The following is a 22,707-nucleotide window of genomic DNA, read 5'->3' as shown; positions in this document are numbered from 1 at the left end:
GCTTGATCAGAAAAACCTCCTGCTCTGGTTGACGCTCTCTATTTTTCATTTCTCCTTTCAAACAGGGAAAGCACTTTCTTGTTACTTTTTTTTAGATGTCTAGAAAAATCTGTTTCAGGCTGTGGGACACATTTTTCCCCTTTTCATGACCTGAATAGGAACTGTTTTGAAAGGAAAGCAGAGGTGTGTGGTTTGGCTTCCTACAGCATGGATCTTAACTAGACTTTGACAATCTGTGTAGTCTCGTCTATGAGTCTCAAGTAAGAACTAACAGTTCAATTAAGTGCATGGGGTTCAGAGGAGGCTGTGAGCTGTCGCAGATGACAGCAGGTAAACCTGGGTTTGGAGCTTGCCTCTGCTGCTTATAAACCGTACGATCCTGGGCCAGTACCTCTACTTCTATGCCTACCACAAGGCTCTGTAGTGAAGATGACATGAAATAACATACACAAAGTATGTAGTTCAGTGCGAGTAATCAACAGAAAATAGACCCTCCAGGGAAAGAGGACAGAGGCCTGCTCCCCCATTGATGGTGCCTGTCCTTCCCGGGGAGCACAGGCTGGGACCGCCGCTCACGGTGGCCGAGAGCCCTCCTGTGTGCTTCTCTCATCTTCCTTTGGATGGAGGGTGGGTGTGGCTTTTCGCCCTAGGCTAAGTAACCTCAGCATGGCTCCCTCTGGAATCCACCCACCATTCCAGGGGGAATGCTCCCTCATGGAAGGATCAGAGGACCAAATCAGAGACTGGAAGTCTAGACTCAACTCTGCCTCTTACTCCACAACCTTTGGTGAGTTACAGACATTCGTTAATCTCTGGAACCTCATCAGTGAAAAGGAATAATAACAATTTACCTCATAGTATACCTCATAAATACCAATCTACTTCATAAAACACAAATGTTATGGAATTACATTGCTGTAGCAAGAACTTCTTTGTGAGGTCTTATGGACCCTTCAGTATCTTAGTATCTTAAGTGACTATTTTGAAAGCAGTCTCATAAATCATACTGTGGATGTTCAAAGATAAATACCCAATGAGTGTAAATTAATTACTATCTACAATTACTAACATTTTACTTGTAAAGTTAGACCTCTCTCTGCCTAAAGAAAACCCAACATATAAAAATTGCAATGTGAAAAATAGGTAAAAGAGAGTTACTGCCATATGACAGAATTTTTTTCTCTTACAAAAGAAACATATTACAAGATTTTTCAAGATATTGTGTTTTACATGTGTTCACAGTAATTACTTAATTCATAAAATGTAATCAGGAATACGATATAATTAAGGTACAATGTGTGTTTGTTATGTATACAACATGTAATACTGCTCCATCTTCCTATGGGAATTTAGAATTTTTTGATTCACATTGTCAGAGTTTATAAACATAATTTTTATAAAAGTTATTCAAATGATATTTCTTAAATCCTAGAATTAGAACAGCTGTGAGTCCTGCTTTTGGTGACCATTATCTTGCTGTACTGTGTGTATACCCACCAGGATAGCTACCAAACTTTTACCAAAACACATGACTCCCACGTTGGTTTGAAAACATGGGGAAAAAAGAAGCCACATCATTTTATGAGATCTTACTAAATCTTTTATGCTACAGGTCTCTTGAAACCAAATAGATAAAGAAATTTTTAAATCTATCTGGGCTGTGATTTTCTCATATGTAAAATTAATTAATACTCTTGACCTCATAGGTTTGTGGAGATGATTAAATATGAAAATGAATATAAATATGTGACACAGAGCAGATCTCAATATAAGCTTGGTAAATGAAAAACCATAAGCTCTATGAGGACAGGAACTATGCCAGCTTTATTCATAAATGATAGCACAGTGCCTGTCACATAACTAATGTTCGAGAAATATTTGTTGTGCAAAAGAATAAATGATTAAGTGAGCAAATGAATTAATGAACATGAGTCCCACACTGCTATATTTAAAATAGATAACCAACAAGGTCCTACTGTATAGCACAAGGAACTCTGCTCAACATTTTATAATAACCTAAATGGGAAAAGAACTTGAAAAAGAATAGATGCATGTACTCATATAACTGAATCACTGCTGTATACCTGACACTAAGACATTGTTAATCAACTACATCCCAATATAAAATAAAATAATTCCAATATAAAATAAAACAACTCCCATTTCCCTTTCTTTCCCAAATAAGCTACTTTCCAGATATCAAACATCTTTTTGACTCAAAAGGCACAGACATTTTAAATTTTTTAATTATTTTCCATAGATAATTAGGTATTTCACCCTAGGCCCTGTTGAAAAATACTTTTCATTTCTCATGTCTGACCCAATACTAGAAACAGACCAGCTCTGACACTGTTGTGCATGGGAAGTAGTTTCTGAAATATGTTCACTTCTGTATGTGTTTCAGGGGCATTGTGGCAAGCAAAGTGGTCACCTTCATCCAGAAAGAGAAAGGAAGAAAAAGAAAAAAGGAAGGACGGGAGGGAGGAGCCATCTTTCTAATGCGCCCCCTTCTCACTTCTCTAACTGCAGCTTATCTCAAAGAAAAACAAGAAGCACTGCTGCCTGCCTCCCCCATGAGTGAGAAGATCTGGGACGATCAGAGAAAGAGGACTTGAACTGAGTCCTGACTCAAGTGACATACTTTGCAGCCTAGCAGATTTGACTCCAAACTACCAAAATAAGAACCATAAAGAAGGTTACCAAAAAACCAGACGCTACAGAAATATGATCACGCAACTACTGTTGTTTTGAGCATAAAAAAGACAAGATGAACATTTTTTCAGGCAAAATTTACATTAGCGTTATTTTCACAATTAAGACATACTTAGAAAACACCTAAGCGATTCTTTGTTGTTCATAAGAAACCTAAAGAGTCTAAATCATTTCTATTTGCTTTATTTTAAATCAACTACAAGGTGGATGGTAAATATTGGTACATGCTGAGCACCAAAGGGCAAAGATTTCTCATCATCTCCATCTTCTCTTTTTCTCCATCTCCGTAAGTTCTATTGGCTTCTCCCTCAGACATGCACAGAAAGCCTCTAAGGTCAAAAAACCTTCTTAGTGACTCAAATCTCATTCTCCTTGGCTTCTCTGATACAAGTGATATGCCTTCCACATGCTGAGGTTCTCCTCTCCCTGAACTCTAGCTGGATCACCTCCACCCTCTGTGATCCTGACTCAGGCTCCCTGACTGGCTTTCCTCTCTTACCTTATAGGTGTCATTAGGATGATGCCATCTTAATACTTGTTTCTAGTTCTATTTGTTCATGTTACATCCAGAGAAACACATACTGGGCATGTCCAAAACAAACATACCACGTTTGATAAGGAACAGGTTTTGGCAAGTTCCGCCTCTCAGCTTTCCTGTTTCTTTCCAAAGGCACCACTATTCTTCCAATCCCACCAAGGCACAACATCTTGGCATGAGCTTTGACTCGTCCAGTCTAATCATATAAACACTTACTGAATTCTCATTATGTCTAAACAGTTATACTCAGAGATACAGGGACCATGAAGTTGAATGCTATTCGTTCACACATCCATCGCGTTTTAATCCAGTGGAGGTAATTATACAAGAGTACAAATAACCATATTTTATGATTAAATAGACATAGAATAAGAGAAATTTTTAAAGTAGACTCAGGACTCAGACAAGGTAAATAACTTTTCTTGTTATCAAGAGAGGGCTTCAAGAAACGAATGGTGTCTGGGATAATACTAAAAAGATAAGCAAACCTTAGACAAGCAAAATAGAGACACAGAAGTTCTTCTAACTGGAAGAAATAGCTTGAGAAAATACATTAAAGCAAGAAAGGCCAGCCAGCGGGGCTTGATTAGAGAAGACGGAAAAGCAGTTTTAGGTAAAGAATATGGACAGAGGAGCAGCAGAATTTAAAAATGGAAACCATGATAGGCCCCATTTTGAGGTACAGTTTAGGAAGGTTGGTCTACTCTTGACATGTGGGATGGAGGACACATGGAGGGAGGGGATGGTAGTGAGGAAAACCCAACTAGTTGGTTATTGCAACAGACTGGGCAACCAGGAAAGGAGCAAGAAAAATAAAACACTTCAATGAGAATATTTATTTGACAACTGCTAGATTGAGTGTCCGGAGAAGGCAATGGCACCCCACTCCAGTACTCTTGCCTGGAAAATCCCATGGACGGAGGAGCCTGTTAGGCTGCAATCCATGGGGTCGCTAAGAGTCGGACACGACTGAGCGACTTCACTTTCCCTTTACACTTTCATGCATTGGGGAAGGAAATGGCAACCCACTCTGGTGTTCTTGCCTGGAGAATCCCAGGGATGGGGGAGCCTGGTGGGCTGCTGTCTATGGGGTCGCACAGAGTCGGACACAACTGAAGTGACTCAGCATAGCATAGATTGAGTGTCAACTGAAAAAAAGGGGGTGGGGTGGGGTAAGAAATCAAAGATGACTTTAGATTTCTAAGTCAGGATGGTATGACCAAGCTGAATGACAAACCCCTCCCTCCCTAATGTCTGCATTCTAATCCCAGGAAGCTGTGGATGTTACTTTACATGACAAAGGGGATTTTGGAGGTATGATTAAGTTGTGGATCTTGAAAAGAATATTCTGGATTACTAAGTGGGCTTGATGTAAACACAACAGCCTTTTTTAAAGAGGGATACAAGAGGAGTTGGGTGGGAAGAGAAGGTAATATGATGACTCAGAGGCAAAGACTGGAGTGGCACACCCTGGAACTGGAGGAAGAGGCCACCAGCCAACAAACACAGGCAGCCACCAGAAGCTGATTCTTCCCTAGAGCCAAGAAACCAGGCTCACTAACGCTGACCTCAGCCTGGTGAAATTAATTTCAGTCTCCTAATCTCCAGCACTGTAAGAGAAACCATTTGTGTTGTCTGAAACCACTAAGCTTGTGGCAATATGTTACAATAGCAATAGAAAATTAATAGAGATGACTAGAAGAATGGGGCTGTGATCAACAGAATAAAAAAGCTAGGAGAAGCAGCTAATTTAGGAAAAAGATATTTCCCATTTGGACTCACAAACTTAGTCAGATCAGCATGAAAATCAGAAGAAGCATCCACTAGGCAGCTGAAGATGTGAAAACAATCTCAGGCAGCAGGTCAGACCTGGTGAAAACAAGTTTAGAAACAATGTGTGCTGAAGCAGCAGCTGAAGGTGTGGTGGCGTAAATTATAAAGAACAAGATACAAAGAAGGGGAAAGAATCAGGAACAAAATACAAGAACTCCCACATTTAACACATGGCAACACAATGGAAAAGGTCCATTAAAAATAAAGTAGGGAATCGGAATAATGACACAGAGGGAAGCCCAAGAGGGAAAGTGGGCTAAAAAAAGCAGGTGGCTGAAAAGGATATACATCATGATCCAAGTTTTTAAAAAAGGACCAACCTGTGCACACGTGTGTATATTTACATATGTGACTGTACCACTGTGTGTTTGCGTGCAGAATAAGAAGGTTTGGAACGAGTCTCACCAAGTTGCCAACAGCAGTTAGCTCTGAAGAGTGTGGCGGAAGAAAGAATGTAAGGGGTGCACCTCTTGTTTCTACTTTATACCCTTTCATAGTGTAAGAATTTTTAACAAAAGTAAGTACCACTTTTGTAACTTTTCTTTTTTTTTCCCCCTCTTAAAGAAAAGCCAATGAAGATGGTACAGAAAGAGCAGCCAAGAAGAAATCAGGACAGTGGTGCTTCCCAGAAACTGAAGGAGGAGAGAATTTTACCAAAGAGTAAAGCCTGCCAAATGTTGTGTACTGATTAGGGAAATTTAGAGGTGAGATCAAGAGATCTTTCAACTGAGCCAGCAGGAAACCACCGTTGATCTTTTTCAGGGTACAAAAGGTACATATCAAATTGTAGTGGGTTAGGAGTCTGGTAGGCTACAGTCCATGGAGTCGCAAGAGTCGGACATGACTTTAGGGACTAAACCACCACCAAACATGAGTCCATCATAAAGGAAATCAACCCTGAATATTCACTGGAAGGACTGATGTTGAAGCTGAAGTTCCAATACTTTGGCCACCTGACGGGAAGAGCCAACTCATAGGAAAAGACCCTGACGCTGGGAAAAATTGAGGGCAGGAGAAGGGGATGACAGAGGATAAGATGGTTAGATGGCATCACTGACTCAATGGATTTAAGTTTCAGCAAACTCTGGGAGATAGTGAAGGAATGGAAGCCTAGTGTGCTGCAGTCCATGGAGTCGCAAAGAGTTGGACATGACTGAGCGACTGAACAATAGCAAAACAGATAGTAGCAAAACAGATAGTAGGAGTTCCACTTCCAGTAACAGAGGAGCAGCTCCTATCAGACACACCCACCTACAGATAACAGTTAGAGTCTGACAGGGGGCAGGAGGGTTGGTGTGGAAGGGGCAGGGGGCTCGTACAGAGAGGGAAGGGGAAGGAACTTACCTAAAAACATTGGTGTGCAACCAAAAGCAATGAGAAATTGTTAGCAAGGTTGGAGTTGACTCTTTGCAGAAGGGAATGGCATTAGGTCAATTTCCCATTTTTGAATTGCCAGAGGGCATTTTGTGGTGGCAGGGACCAGAGGGCAAACCCCCACCAGAGCTATGTGGTGAGACTAAAACTCAAGTATATATACACCATCTTTCTGGTTTGAAAACACAAAGGCAAAATCCCAGAGAGTCACAGTGGGGAGCCTTGAATTCTGAGTATAAATTCTACACAAATCTCTGTTTAACTCATGAAATACGCATGTGTGTGTGTGTGTGTGTTAGTCACTCAGTCATGTCCGACTCTTTGTGACCTGTATGGATTGGGGCCCACCAGACTTCTCTGTCCATGGAATTCTCCAGGCAAGAATACTAGAGTGTTGCCATTCCCTTCACAGGGGATCTTCCCAGCCCAGGGATCAAACCCAGGTCTCCTGTCTTGTAGGTAGATTCTTTACTGTCTGAGCACCTGGGACCTAAGCAGCTTCATGAAAGCTGAAAGACTGAACAGAGATTTCAGCTGCCTGAAATCATAGGAAAGACAGAATCTGGAGTTTGAATTAAGTTAACTGGTAAAACAACAACAAAAGTCAATACTGCTAAGAAAACTATATCAGAATCCAGAGTCTTTCTAAAATATCACTGACAATGTTGGATATAATTCCATATCTAAAAGTACATTAAAATGTGACTAAAAACTCGAAACAAAAGGCAATCAATGCACAACTCTGTGACTACACTACAAACCACTGAATCACACACCTTAAAGGGATAAATAGTATGCTATGTGAATTATACCTTGGTCAAGCTATTAAAAAGTAATGACAACAACAGGCAATCAAAAGGGTGTAACTCTGAGATGATCCACATGGAACTAGAAGCAAGATTTTATAAGCTTTGTAATAACTAGAGCTGCCTACGAGAAGGAAAATATACATGTAATGAATAAACACATAAATCTTAGGAAAACTGAAATATTAATTAAATGAACCAAATGGAAATTCTAGAGCTAAAAATTATTATATCTAAATTTTAATATGCACTTACGCAGTAAATAATTAACCTTGCCCAGAGAGGTCCAGCCTTTACCCTTGGCTCTCAGAGGCACTCTATAACCCTTAGACTGCCCAGTCTAAGAGTCTTTGTTTACCTGAGGGCACTGGCCATGCCAGACAGTGGATGCTAACAATATATAACCATCAACTACCTTGACCAAAACAGCCCCTGCAGAGACACCCACTGCAATACTACAAAGTATGTTCTCTGACTACAATGGAATTAAACCAGAATTTGATAACAATAAAGTAGGAAAATCCCAAATGTTTTAAATGGTACTTCTAAACAACACAGGGTTTAAAGGGAAATCATAAAATATTTTGGAAAATAATTTAAACCCAATGAAAGCAAAAACATATCAAAAATTATTGGATGCAGCTAAATCAGTGATTAGAGGAAATTTTATATTTTTTAATGCTTGTATTAGAAATAAGAAAGGTCTAAAATCAATAACCTAAATTACAACCTTGAGAGGCTAGAAAGAGGACCCAAAGAAAGTGGCAGAAAGAAAATACTAAAAATGAAATCAAAAAAATGAAATCAAAAAATAAGACAAGCGATAGAAAAAAAATTAACAACAACAAAAGTTGGTTCTTTAAAAAGATCAAGAAAATGGATAAATCTCTAGTTAGAATAATCTAGAAAAGGGTGAGGGGGCTGTTGTACAGGTATAGAATACAAACTACCAATAACAGAAATGAAACAGGGCATATCCTACCAGCATTAAAAGGAAAATACAGAAGTATTACAAACAACTTTATGCCAATAATCCAACAATTTATATGAACAAAGTCTTTGGAAAATACAACTAATCAAAATGATAGATTTCTGACACAAGATGAACTGTCTAACAGGCACAGCCTTCTCCACTCCAGGTTCCAAGCCCTCCAGCCTCTCCTACATGCCACTGCCCAACTTGTCTTCTTGAAACATCTAGTCAGTGTTCTCCCTCCTACATTTCAAAATCTTCAGGAGTTCCTGTTCGCTAGTAGTTCCTTGCTTACTTTTCATAATAATCTTATAATCTTCTACCATCCTCTAGCACATTCCTGAAGGCTAATCATGCCACTGTCCCTCAGACAGGCCAACCTATCATATCAAGTTCCTTGTATCACATTCCCCTTGCCATCAATGCCATCCCATTTCTGGCCAAATCTCAGCTATTCTTCAAGGTTCCCCTGGGTGCCATGCCCTCCAAGAAGCCTTCCAGACTACTCCCACTCCTCAGGGACTCCCTTCCGGGAATCTCATGGCAACAACATCATTAACTCTGCTCTGTAGGGAGTCCGTCGTTGCCCTGTGGGTTAGTCTTATTTTACCAACTAAATTACAAGTTCTTTGAGGCCAAGCATTTTTTTTTTCAAACTTCTCTATCACTTGAGGCAATTATTCCAGGATTCAACACACAGTAATGATTCAATAAATACCTGAAATCTGTTGAATGAATATATAATACCAAGAACTTATTTCTACAGTTTTTATCAGACTCTCCAGGTTCTCATTCTGATCTCATCTTCAGTGTCATCTTCAGGGATTTGTCAGACTTATTCTAACAACCATATTAATGAAACGTATGGTTACAGTAAGTGGAGGCAGAGGGGAAGAAGTAGTGCTAAAATTATATGCAGAGAAGTAGGGTTTTGTAGGTCACATAAGCAAGGGGACTGAGTTCTATACTGCACTGCCACTACCTGCTAAGCGTGCGCTAGTGCCAACAAGCTCAATGTCTCCTTGTCCTCTCCCACCCTGACTTCCTGCGGCACAAACATAGGCTCCAGGCTCAAGGACGACTTCAGCTTATACCTCTGAACACATCTGTTCTCTTGGTTCATTATGTACCCACATCTGCTTGGGTACAGAGAAAAGCTACCAATATCTTCTAAGAAGTAGCCAGACACTAATACTTATCACCTCTTATCATTCCTTATAAATTCATCCAAATATATAAAGGTCTTAAAACTGTAACCAAGTATTGGAGTGGCTAAAAAATTCATTCATCTTATTCATTCATTCATAACATCTTATGGAAAAACCCAAACAAACCTTGTGCCCAACCCAGTGTGTGTATCAAAACACACTGCAAATTTCTTAAATTTTTCAAAAAAAAAATAATAATAATTATACATTTATACTAATACTGTATCACTTGTGAATATACACACATTGAGAGGAAAAAATACATTTCCTTCGTGTTAAAGTCACCAAGTAAAGAAATCTCTCTAAACAAAAATCCTCTCAAATTCCTTTCCACTGATGACTTCCTAGCAGCTTCCCTTTCATTTAAACCAAACGTAGCTTTATATCTGCATTTCATTCCCCTTCTCTCTAATTAGATAAATCTGCTCGCTCTTCTCTCTAGAAAGATTAAAAGGTTGGGGTGTTTTGTTTTTCCAGTATTTCAGCATTCTAACGCTCACAGCGCTGGGATGACAGAAAGGATCCTTTGATTTAGAGCAGGCAGGCTCCAAGGAAATATATCTGAAGGAAAAATATAACACAAGCAAGGAGGACTACGGAAAATAAACACACAGATTCCTGTCAAAGATAGTGGGTCACTCCAGCAACTTCCAGTCCACGGCCCTGACCCTGGTCCCGCAAGGAAGCCTGTACTTACCCAGATTGGAAGACGCTCGCCCCTCTGCAGCCCGGTCCTTGAGATCCTCAGCAATGCCCAGCTGCTGCTCGTGGTACTGTTTGGCCCTCTCCAAATCCTGCATGCACCTGGCAGCGTGGCCCAGGCCAGCGTAGGCCCGCATCTCAATGGCCTTCTCCATCAGCTCCTGCGCCAGCTCCAGCACGTAATTGTGGTAAGACATGGCCTTGTCAAAGTTCCTCCTGTAGTGATAGGCACTGCCCAGATTGCTGTAGGCCCGGGCTTCTTCTCGCTTGTTCCCCAGGTCCTTGGCTATCTTCAGATGCTGCTCGTGGCACTGCACAGCATTCTCAAAGTCACCCATGGCAATATACACAGCTCCCATGTTGCCGAGTTCTCGGGCTTCAGAAAGCTCATCTTTGGATTGCTTGGCGAGAAGAACACACTGTTTGTGACTGGCCAGTGCATTGGGGTAATCTCCAATGGCTGTGTACACGTGGCCCAGACTGCTCAGGGCTGATGAAGCTGCCTGGAGAGAAAGGATAAGGCAGAGAAAAGAAAGCACATCAGAAAATGGCTTTGGTTTGTTTCAGCAGATAAAATGTTTGAGAGTTTGACTGTAACCATCCAATATAATTTCCAATGGTGTCTCTATCAGAGGTCTACAGACGTATGCAGAACTGAAAAACAGTGCTTCCACTCAGCAAGTTCCTAATAAAAGACAATGGCAATTTAATCAGTAACTTCCAATACCGAATCTCACAGAAACAGGTTGTGTGTCATATAACCTTCATCTTAAAGACTTGACATTTTTAATATTGTGATATTATATCTCTGTTAATAGCTATTAACCTCTGCAGTTACAAGGAAATGTTGAAGAAAATCAAAATTAATTATTACATGGAATATAACACAGGACATTCATAGGAGAACTCCATGCACGGCTCTTTGCACTCCTGGGCATTTCTCAATTCTTGTCTTCTCCCAAAGCAAATGGATACACTAACAGCAAGGGAGATATCAGGAATGATGACTGATAATTCTGTGACCCAGGACCCACTGGAGGGTCCTGTTCTCTTATCTTTGCCCTCTCAGTGTGACTTCATCAGTGCTGGCTGTGGTGGAGGGCTTAGATGAGATGAGAACCAGAGGAAAATGACAGTTACAACTGCATCTGTGAATGGGGTGGTCCCCACGGCGCCTCCCCACCGCTTTTGCTGTTTATGCTCTGCTGTTCTTGTCTCTAGCCTCTTCTGGCCTCAGCCTCTTTGCAGAAAGATGCTATCTTTCTGGTCGCCTCACACTGCTTGCCACTCAAGCAGTTCTTGTCTGAAGAAAAGAACATGACCTCTTTTTTGTCTTAAAGGTTTTAATGAAAATGCCCCTTTATTGGTATAGTGAACCAAAGGGAAACAAATATAACTAAGGAGATGTTACATGTGTTCATGGGTTGGAGAATCTTACTAAGTGCAGACAGTCTTAGAGTCTCACCTCTAGTTTCTAACTCCTTTGCAGAGACATAAAAGGCAGTTACACTGCACATTTCCTGCCCTTCTTTTCATTCAGCAACTTGCCTGTCTTCCTCTCCCTTCTCACCAAACCTACAGCTGGAGCCACACAGCCCCCTTTTTTTGGGATGCTCCCTCCCTCTACCATGAACATGTGATCCTGGCAGAACAAATGATAAAACAAACTGTCACAAATGGGCAAGCAATCTTCAAAAGGGCCCCCAGGCTAGGGAAGGCCATCCCACCTGGATGAGGGCACTGCTTTATCAGATGTGTTCCACGTCTGTGTGCTTCAGAACACCTTTACTAATATTTTATAGCTGTGAGTGATTTGCTACCTTATTTCTTTGCCTCTGAAATAGAGACTTGAGACTGACCATCTTCATGATGCTTGCAAATTGTGTATTTGCCAAAGGTTCCATACAGCTTTAAGCTGCTTTTATCATTTCACAGATGGTCCCACAAAAAGACTGAGGAAAACAGAGAGGAAATAAACACTTAGAAATGTACTTTTTTGTATTTTTTTCTAAGTGGTGGAGAGCAGAAACAATTCCGTGAACATCACAATCCTGCAGCAACATGATTCTGGCAGAAGCAGCAATGATGTCACCCAAGAGCATGCCACTTGGACGTGAACTGGCCTCTGGTTCCTACTTTGGGAACCTCTTTGGGATCAGAGGTTAAGACTTCATGTCAGCACATTGCACATGGGCCTTTCTACTGCTCACAACTCCCCACCCCACACCCGATGAGCTTCTATCCTCCTTGCCGCAGGCCCAGGGGCTCAGTCTCTCTCCTTCCCTTCTGTAACTGGCCCTCCCCTCCTTACTCGCAGGGGTCCTTCTGTGCCCAAGTGGAGCTAGAGAGAACACAGTTCACAAACCCTCCTATCTGCAAATCTCTGCTGCTCTCAAAGTAAAACACATGGCTCCCTCACTCTGGAGCTAGTATAGCTTGGAATCAGACGTACGTGGTTCAAAACTGTGCTGCTGTTTCCGAGTTCTGGGACCTTTAGAAACTTCACTTTTCTGAGCCTTGGTTTTCCAGACAGATGTTTCTAGGACCCAGCAGTAAGCCAGGAACTGAGTGTTTTCCAACTTAGCCATGAGCCTCTGTCAAATGTGTAAACCATAAATAATTCACTAGATAATTCCAAACAGTAGGTCTGGTTGGAGGCAATGAGCCCTTGAACACTGCAGGGAATAGATTTATAAGGCCTGGGGCAGGCACAGCACCCCAGGCGTCACTGTTCTTAGAAATTTCTGGTTTATGGCAACTCCAAATGACAGCCCAGGGATCTTCTGCTTCTGGTTCTTCATTTCTGTAAATGCCAGAGAGACATAGGAGCTCATTTGCTCAAGCTCTCCTGAACACACCCCTTCTGGGGTGTGAGGGAAAGAGGGAAGAATGACTGCATTAGTTCTTCCCTGGCACCTGCCAGTCGCAGGCAGCACCATCAGGCTGGGACTCCTCATGCGGGTGTCCTGGAAACCGGCAGCTCCAGACAGGACAATATAGTTTCTGAAGCACACATCACAGCCTCCGAAATGAGAAAGGCTGCTTGACGTAGTACAGGGATGGAACAGGATTTAGAGTCAGAGGCCCTGTCTGTGTCACCCTGGTAAGTCATTCAACCCCTTCACCTGTGTTTTCTTTATATGTAAACTGTTCTGATAATGACAGCACGTGTACTTCCCAGGGTTAGGATGGGATCAGATGAAGTAGTACGTGCGAGTGTCCTGAGTAAACTGTGAAGTTCTCTGTAAACGCATCACTACGGTGTGGATGGATGTTTTATGACTGCAAGCTGGCAGGGCTGAGCTCTGCTACCAGAGCAGAAGCTAGTAACAGCACTGAAAACATCAGTCATTGTGACCCAACATCTGTATTCCTATCAATTGCCACTGGAAATGAAGGCCAGTGTTTTACAGCCGCTGGGCAAATACAGGTGATGATATTTATCAGCTAAGTGAATTACAAATTAATCACTTGTCTTTGTTCCTATTCCTTCAGAACAAGCTTAGATCTGAAACAATAGTTTCAGGCTGTTAACGAGAATATGAAGACCCGCTATCTAGGGGACTCACAAGCCCCACCTCAAACAGATGCTATACTTGCTACTAAGGTTCACACTGCCTTTGTATATTAATCTCATTGAGATTTCTGTGCTAGAATAGCAGCAGCTGCTTCCCACAGCGGAAACATTTTGGAACATCTGTATTTGAATATCAAAATGCACACAAATAGTTATGCTAACAAACTATCTGGTTGGAATAAGACAACACTTTTCTCTTTTTACAAAAGATAAATTACCCATGGTCTTGCCAAAGCATGATTTCCAGCTGCAGACTTCACACACAGGAGTCATTACCCCTTGCTCTGTAACCTGAGTATTTGCAGAAGAACTGCACCTGACGAGTCCTTTCATGGGACATGAAGCTAGAGAAGGAAACTGGCTCATATTTTTTCAAACCACCTTTAAGGACTTTCAGTTTGGGACATAAAATAGACAAAATCTAAAACTACACAGGTTGCAAAAAACTGGACACAACTTAGCGACTAAAGAACAACAAAACTACCCCAACTATAACCATATTGATGATACTACTATTAAATATTATTTTGAAGAATTAAACATGCTTTCCTTCACAGCTAGAATGTTTTTCCCCTTATTGTATATATTTTCATAAGGGTTTTATTTTGTGGGATGATTAAACACACAGATAGAGAATATTTGACATAATTGCTGATTAACTGCATATAGTTTTAAGAACAGGGGAAATACTCCCACAACTAGTACCAGAAATACACTTTTTCATCTTTACTGTCCCAGTCCACACACATCTTGTATCCCCTGCCAGTTCAGTGCCCATGAACCTAAGGCATTACCACCTGCAACCCAAGAGGCAGAGGGGTGGAGAAGAATAGGGACAGACTCTGGAATCAGGCATGTACGGGTTCCAAGGAAAACCATGTAATACTGCACAAGTTATGCCACATCTCTGAGCCTCAGTTTCTTTATATGTAAATGGGAATATTAATATTTCCCAGTGCTCTGATGAGTACAACATAAGATAGAAATTGTAAAGAGCTCTTTTCAGGGTTCACAGAAGATGCTCAAAATGTTTAATTTTCATTTATTTACCTACCCTAACCAAGACAACACTCACTTAGTGTCAATCACTCAGTCATATCTGACTCTTTGCGACCCCATGGGCTGTAGCCCTCCAGGCTCCTCTGTCCATGGGATTCTCCAGGCAAGAATACTGGAGTGGGTTGCCATTCCCTTATCCTGGGGATCTTCCCAACCCAGGGGTCTCATTTCAAAGATGTGGTAGGAGACAGATGACCAGAAAATAGAACATGATGTTATGTTACCAAAACTAAAAAGACAACACAAGAAGCTTGCCCCACTGATGATGGGAAGGGTTATTATCTTCATATGCTAAAGCATATTACTCATAATACTCTTCTGCTAAGGTAGGCATAAGAAAATCTACCCTTTACTCCAGGGCATTTTAGAATTATTGGTATATGCAATACAAAATGTTGGTAAAAGCACTTTAAGTGGTCAAAACTGACAAAGATATTAGAGTGTCTGGGATCTGTTGGGTGGTTCATTTCCTTAGTCACTCATACACTCATGAAAATTCTCTAGACTTACACAAACAGAATCAACTAATTTTGACAAATGAGCAAAAGTAATTCAAAGGTGAAAGGACAGTCTTTTCAAAAAATGGTGCTGGAACAACTGGACATCCAGATGCAAAGAAAGCGAATCTAGACACAGACTTTACACCTTGCATACAAACCGACTCAAAACGGATCACAGTACATGTAAAATGTAGAACTATAAAACTCGTTAAAGATAAGAGAAATTCTAGGGGACCTGGAGTTTGGCAATGAATTTATAGATAAAACACCAAAGGCATGACCCATGAAAGAAAAAATTACTAAGTTGGATTTCATTAAAATTAACAACTGTGCTCAGTGAAAAATATGGCTAGGAGACTGAGAAGACAAGCTACAAGCTGGGAGAAGATATTTGCAAAACATTTATCTGACAAAGGACTTGTATCCATATCCAAAATATATCAAACATTCAAACAAACAAACAAAAACCCTTAAAACACAACAAGAAAACAATCCAACTTTAAAATGGACAAAAAACCTGAAAATATACCTCACCAAAGAAGATACAGTTGTCTTCAGTATCTGCAAGGCACTGGATCCAGGACTCTAGCAGGTACCAACACCTGTGGATGCTCAAGTCCCTCATGTAAAATGGTATGGCATGTACATATAACCTATGCACATCTTCCCATATTCTTTAAATTAACTGTAGATTACTTATAATGCCTAATATAATGTAAATTCAGCTTCCCTGGTGGCACAGTTAGTAAAGAACACACCTGCAATGCAGGAGACCTGGGTTCAATCTCTGGGTTGGGAATATCCCCTGGAGGAGGGCATGGCAACCCACTCCAGGATTCTTGCCTGGAGAATCCCCATGGACAGAGGAGCCTGGCGGGCTATAGTCCATTGGGTTGCAAAGAGTTGTGCATGACTTAGCAACTAAGCACAGCATACCTAATGTAAATACAAGGTAAATAGTCACTCAGTTCAGTTCAGTCGCTCAGTCACATCCGACTCTTTGCGACCCCATGAATTGCAGCATGCCAGGCCTCCCTATCCCATCACCAACTCCCGGAGTTCACTCAAACTCACGTCCATCGAGTCGGTGATGCCATCCAGCCATCTCATCCTCTGTCGTCCCCTTTTCCTCCTGCCCCTAATCCCTCCCAGCATCAGTCTTTTCCAATGAGTCAACTCTTTGCATGAGGTGGCCAAAGTACTGGAGTTTCAGCTTTAGCATCATTCCTTCCAAAGAACTGGTGCATGATAAATTCAAATTTTGCTTTTTGGAACTTTCTGGATTTTTTTTCCCAAATATTTTTAACCTGTGGTTTGTTGAATCTATAGATGCAGAACCTGTGGATATGGAGGGCTGACTATATACAGATGGCAAAGAAGCATATTAAAAGATGCCCACATCATGTATCATCAGAGAATTGCAAGTTAAAACAACGAGATACCGCTACACACCTATCAGAACAGTGAAAATCCAACACAACTGACGAGATCGAATCCTGGTGAGGAAGTGAGCAATAGGAACTCTCACTGATTGCTAATGGGAATGCAAAATGGGATAGCCACCTTGGAAAATATTTGGGTCATTTCCTACAAACATACTCATAGCATATGACCCAGTAATCATGCTCCCAAGTATTTACCTTAAGGAAATAAATACTATGTCCACCCAAAAACATGCACATGTATGTTTGCAACACCTTTGTTCATAATGGTTAAAAGCTGGAAGCAATCAAGATGTCTTTCAATAGGTGAACAGATAAATAAAACTTGGTATATCTTTAGAATGGAGTACTATTCAGCACTGAAAATAAATGATCTATTGAGCCACAAAGAGACATGAAGGAAACCTTAAATGTATATTGCTTGATGAAAGATTCCAGTCTTAACAAACTACACACTATTACACTATGTAATCTCAACTATGTGATCCTCTGGAAAAGGCAAAACTACAGAGAAAGCAAAAGGATCGGTGGTTTCAGTGTGGGGAGAGGATACAGCACAGGGGGTTTAGGGCCGTGAGACTATTCTGCATGACATTATAATTATGTACACAGTGCATCACATGTTGGTCAAAACTCACAGGATGTGTAACACCAATAGTGAATGCTAGCATAAACTATGAACTTCAGTTAGTAATAATATATTAACTATCAGTTTGTCAATTGTAACAAATGTACCACATTAGTGTAAGATGTTACTAAGAGGGGAAACTGAGTGAGAAAAGAGACAGAATGTGAGAACTCTATGTACTATCTGCTCAATTCTCTGTAAATCTACAATTCCTCTAAAAATGAAGTCTATTAGTTAAGAAAATTAATAAATAAATTGGAGTTTTCCTCACTGGGGGAGTGGGCAATTCTAGGAAATGGAAACAGCACCAGCAAAGGCATGAAGTATGACAGAGTGTATAGTGACTAGAGACCAAACAACCAGTTAGACCTGGGAGAGGGGATGGTGCTGGAGAGAAGCCTGTAAAGGGAAGTTTGGATGAATTCCGTCTGTCTATCAATTTGTAAAATCTAAAATATATTCCATTTATGTTATTTCATTTAATCTTATAAAAACCCTCTTAAGTGTTATTATTAAATTCATTTTTGAGATAACGCTAGACTCATAAAATGACATGCCTAAAAATACACAACTAATAGCAAAGCCAGGGTTCACATCCACAGACATCAGACTCCGGCTCTTATGCTCATACACGCAGTTTAGCCTCTACTGAAGAATTCATGATCCACCCATAGGGCGATAACAACCACACATTTAAGCGGGAGACTGATGGGATTAGATTCATATTTTCACATATTTCCACGAAGTAGCTAAAAAGGAGGGAGACTGGTAGTAACAACAACATGTTTAACCAAAATAATGACTAATTAGAATACAATAAGATCTATGTTAGGCCCTAATGATATAAGGGTGGAGAAGGAAATGCCAACCCACTCCAGTATTCTAGCCTGGAAAATCTCATGGACAGAGGAGCCTGATGGGCCACAGTTCATGAGGTTCCAAGGGTCGGACACAACTTAGCAACTAAACCCCTCCATGATATTAGGGTAGGCTTTAGGGATATTCACAAGTTTGCTGGTATCTCTGCATCAAAGCAGGTAAGACTGCACATCCCTGCCTGCAAGAAGTCAGGTATGAGTGGCAATACGACTTTCTTTGGCCAATAAATGTGCTCACATCCATGTAAAGCTTTAAGAACCAGTGCAGGCTTCACCACATTTCCTCTTCTCCTTGCTATGTACTGCTCCATCTGAACTGAACTTCAAGTGACAATCTCAGCATTGTAGAACAGAGCCCTGGCAGACTTATAACACACACACAGTGGGCACAAGAAATCAGGTGCTAAGATTTGGGAACTGACTATTATTGCAGCCTAACCTCGTCTACCCTGACCACAATACTGAGCATAAATTAATCATTTTCATGCTCCAGTCACTATCTATCTAGTGGTTCAATTATTTGAATTACCACAGGTTTTTACATGCGGGAATTTTAGTCATTTTTCTAGAAAAACTAAATTTGAGGAGAACTGGGTACTAAATACAGAAACTTAGCTAATCTTTAAAAATCTGTATTAATCTGTAGACCTAAATACAAGGGTCTACTTGGTAGTAATTTACCCACACTGCAGATCAATTTAGGAGGAATTAATAGTCAACCAAATACAAACCTGTAGAAAGAGAAGACTGAGTCATGTTCTGCAGGGTCTATACACTCCCTACAATCTTAAATGATATCCACTCTCTATATAATGAATGTACCATAGCCTGAAAAATCTACCCTTGGTCAGCAGTTGAGCTGATGAAGTAATTCTGTACAAAAAGTTACAATAATCACTAATGTCCAGAGTTGCTTACTCAATAGTCACACAAAACCAACCAGACAAAATAATAAAAAAATGTATAATCTATATTGTTGAGGACACTGTCCACGATACCACCTGATGTCATCTTCATAACAATCAATGGAAAAATTTCCTTCAGAGTCAAAGCTTCTACAAAGCAGCTGCTATGGTTTTATCTTAAGAAAAATATGAATCTTATAAGTGGTCATGTTTACCTCTTTGTTTCAGTCACCAGGAAGCTTATGATTTAATACAGAGCCTTCTTTTAGTAGCCAGATAGAATCCCATAATAGGTACAAAGTCTGCCCTGGCTTCAGCATATGATAGGATCCTAACCCTCTCATTACTCTGATTTCTTCCCTTTCATGTTTTGTTTCCTACTTCCAGAAATCCTTCTTGGATTGCAACAAAGAAAAAACAAATTATCAAAATACAAACAAAAAACAGTTAAATATTAAGGCTCTTGGTAGGGAGAAAGCTTCCTGAAATGGGATCACTAAGAATTGTGAACTCACAGCCACAGCCTGAAGAAGAGACTTAAACTCTGCATAAATAGGGAAAATTTTAATTAGACGATCTTTAGCAGTCTTCTAGACAGCATATTAAAAAGCAGAGGCATTACTTTGCCAACAAAGGTCCATCTAGTCAAAGCTATGGTTTTTCCAGTAGTCATGTATAGATGTGAGAGTTGGACCATAAAGAAAGCTGAGCGTCTAAGAATCGATGCTTTTGAACTGTGGTGTTGAAGAAGACTCTTGAGAGTCCCTTGGACTGCAAGGAGATACAACCAGTCCATCCTAAAGGAAATCAGTCCTGATTTCCAAAGGAAATCATTTGAAGGACTGAAAGTGAAGCTGCAACTCCAATACTTTGGCCACCTGATGCAAAGAGCTGACTCATCTAAAAAGACCCTGATGCTGGGAAAAGACTGAAAGCAGGAGGAGAAGGGGACAACAGAAGATAAGATGACTGGATGGCATCAAAGACTCAATGGACATGAGTTTGAGCAAGCTCCGAGAGCTGGTGATAGACAGGGAGGCCTGGGGTGCTGCAGTCCATAGGGTCGCAAAGAGTCAGACACAACTGAGCAACTGAACTGAATACCATAGTTGGAATAGCTGGTTTGAATCTATTATTATGAGCTTAGAGAGCCATTAGTGATGGTTATAACTTCTCCAGAGTAACCTGTCAGCCTTTTCTAATGTTACGGGGCCAGAGGAGCTTTCACAATAATTATTTTTATCAAAATTATATTAGGGTTGGAAGAATAATACAGTGTCAGAAAGATCTATTACCTAGACCTAAGAGTTTCTATCACAGGTGATAAATTATTTATAATGCCCAGCATTAATACAGCAATGTTTTCAAACCAAGAATTTGTAAATGTCCTTTGCAGATGCAAATTAACAGATTAATAAGGAAACAAGCTTTCTTGTTTGAGAAACTGGATGACAGATTAGCTATTAAGAGCAATTTATAGGTCATAAGATATGAAAGTTGGCAAGAAACACTACCTCTGCTGGCTCTATAAATAGTAAAACTGCATTTAGTTTCCCAGAGGTATCCTGTTAGACATTTTAATTATACTATAAAAACTGCCAGAATTTATAATGAATTCTTTTTTTTTAAACGTGATGCTCCATGTACACTTGATTCAGTCCATCAGGCATCTGTGCTGTGTGCTGTAACTGCCAAGTTGCAGCCAATGCAAGAGTGTGTGCTGCTTCCTCGTGAAGGACTGCAAGCGGTGAGGCTGATGGGAATGTCAGACAGAAGGTGTTCCTTCTTAACATCTCTTCCAGGTTACCTAAAGGTTCTCCTCCCTCCTTTACATCTTAACACTTGCCATGGCAGCCACATGCTATCCCTCCAGAAAGATTTTTATTAAGAATTCCATTCTACATAGCTCTTTGACCACAAGATGATGACCAAGTGAAAAATCCTAGAGTCCTGGTAGTCCTACAGGGAAGTGAGTTTCACCAGGTATAGATTTTCTCACTCACTCAAAATAATCAGTTAACATGACTTTTGGAAACTTTTTTCCCATTCTCAGTTTCACCTATATCTTCAGTTTTATTTGGGGGAGTGATAGGCAGATAACTTAATCTCAAATTAGTTTTTTTATGACATAATTCATTCAAGTTTCTTATGCATCAATACTGTTTAGTCCAATCAAAACTACTCCATTCCACACTTGCCAGCCAACCTGAATTTTAGTGGACTACAAAACATTGTTCCGTAGGGAGCTGGAATGGAGTCAATCACCCTTTGAAGACTGAATCATAAAAGCTGTCTTTGGCTGAGCAGGATGTAATGGAGAAATGTGGAGAGGAAAAAAGATGGAAAACACATATGTGTTCAAATGCACATACAAGAGGCAGAAGAGACATTTCTTGGAAGGATGAAAGCCCAAGAAAAGGACAGCTTATTTACAAGGATAGGCAGATTAACAATTTAAACAAGGAATCTTTTCATTGGCTGGAAAGGAGTCCACCACGATCCTGGAAAGATGTTAGGAAATTAAGAAACAACTGAGGACTTCTGCTACCATCCATGAAGGAAGATTGTTACGGCCCTCCCACTACGAAGAACAGGGCCCAGCGCAGGCTAAGACCTTCTTAAATTCACAGCTTCTAACTGCTCAGGAATAAATGGCCCACCATCTCAGCTCTCAGTACTTTCGCTCATTCTAGCAGATTCAAATTCTATCCCTTTTGGATGATTATAAACTCAGATTGCAGAAAAAGAGATGGGATTTTAGAGCTGGAAGAGGCCTTAGAGATCACCTGATTCATCAGTTTTCAAACTTTTGAAAAATCAAATTAAAAATACGTGTGATAAATGTGATTAAAAGTGTAGTTGTTTAGGTTACTTAGACTAGAGTGCACTTTTCTCCCCAGCACCCTTAAGAGAATCTATGGCACCCTGCAGGCTTGAAAACCACTTTGCAATAGTACTTCTCAATGTCTTTAGATACAGAAACTAAGACCAAGATACGTCAAGTACCTTGGCAGCAGGTCAACCTGCTAATGACCAGCAACAGCAGGACTAGAGCCAAATCTTCAGGCCCCCAACTGGAAAGCTCCTCACTCTGTTTTGCCCACATTCCATCACAACATCTAACAATCACCTCAAACTCATGTCTCATCACCTTTCCAAAGTCTTAATGAAAGAAGTGACTATCTCTATTTCTTTCAACAACTAGTTAAAAGCTCAGTGTTATCATTGACTTTTCCCTGTCCTTTGGCCCTCATAGTCAGCACCTATGCCAGACCAGATTTATCATACTTGTAAAGTTATAATTACACTATCTTTTATTTAATAATCTTCACTTTAATGCTAATTATTTATGCAAAATATCCACTCAGAATTAATTTCTGACCATTTTAAATAATAAATATTACCTTTAAAGTTATATGACAATGTTAACAGATGAGGTTTGTAATATATTTTAAATACATAGTACTCCTCTCTCTAAAATCTAAGCCAGCTATTTAGTGACAAATTCAGTGGCAAACTTTAAAACTTAAGTCAAACTTTAGCAATTTTTCTAACAACTATTGATTCTGTCT

At 40.3% G+C, this 22,707-nt stretch overlaps 1 protein-coding gene across 1 annotated transcript in view; it reads right to left on the bottom strand.

The window, feature by feature from the left end:
- TTC28 (tetratricopeptide repeat domain 28) overlaps positions 1–22,707 on the bottom strand; it is a 588,080-nt gene that overhangs the window by 143,674 nt on the left and 421,699 nt on the right. The window contains 1 exon segment of the mRNA XM_027566429.1: positions 10,142–10,649. Coding sequence (XP_027422230.1) covers positions 10,142–10,649 — 508 coding nt within the window.

This window comes from Bos indicus x Bos taurus, chromosome 17 (assembly GCF_003369695.1).
Source record: "Bos indicus x Bos taurus breed Angus x Brahman F1 hybrid chromosome 17, Bos_hybrid_MaternalHap_v2.0, whole genome shotgun sequence".
NCBI lineage: Eukaryota > Metazoa > Chordata > Mammalia > Artiodactyla > Bovidae > Bos > Bos indicus x Bos taurus.
The sequence above is the reverse complement of the archived record's forward strand: the minus strand, read 5'-3'. Positions and strand labels throughout refer to the sequence as shown.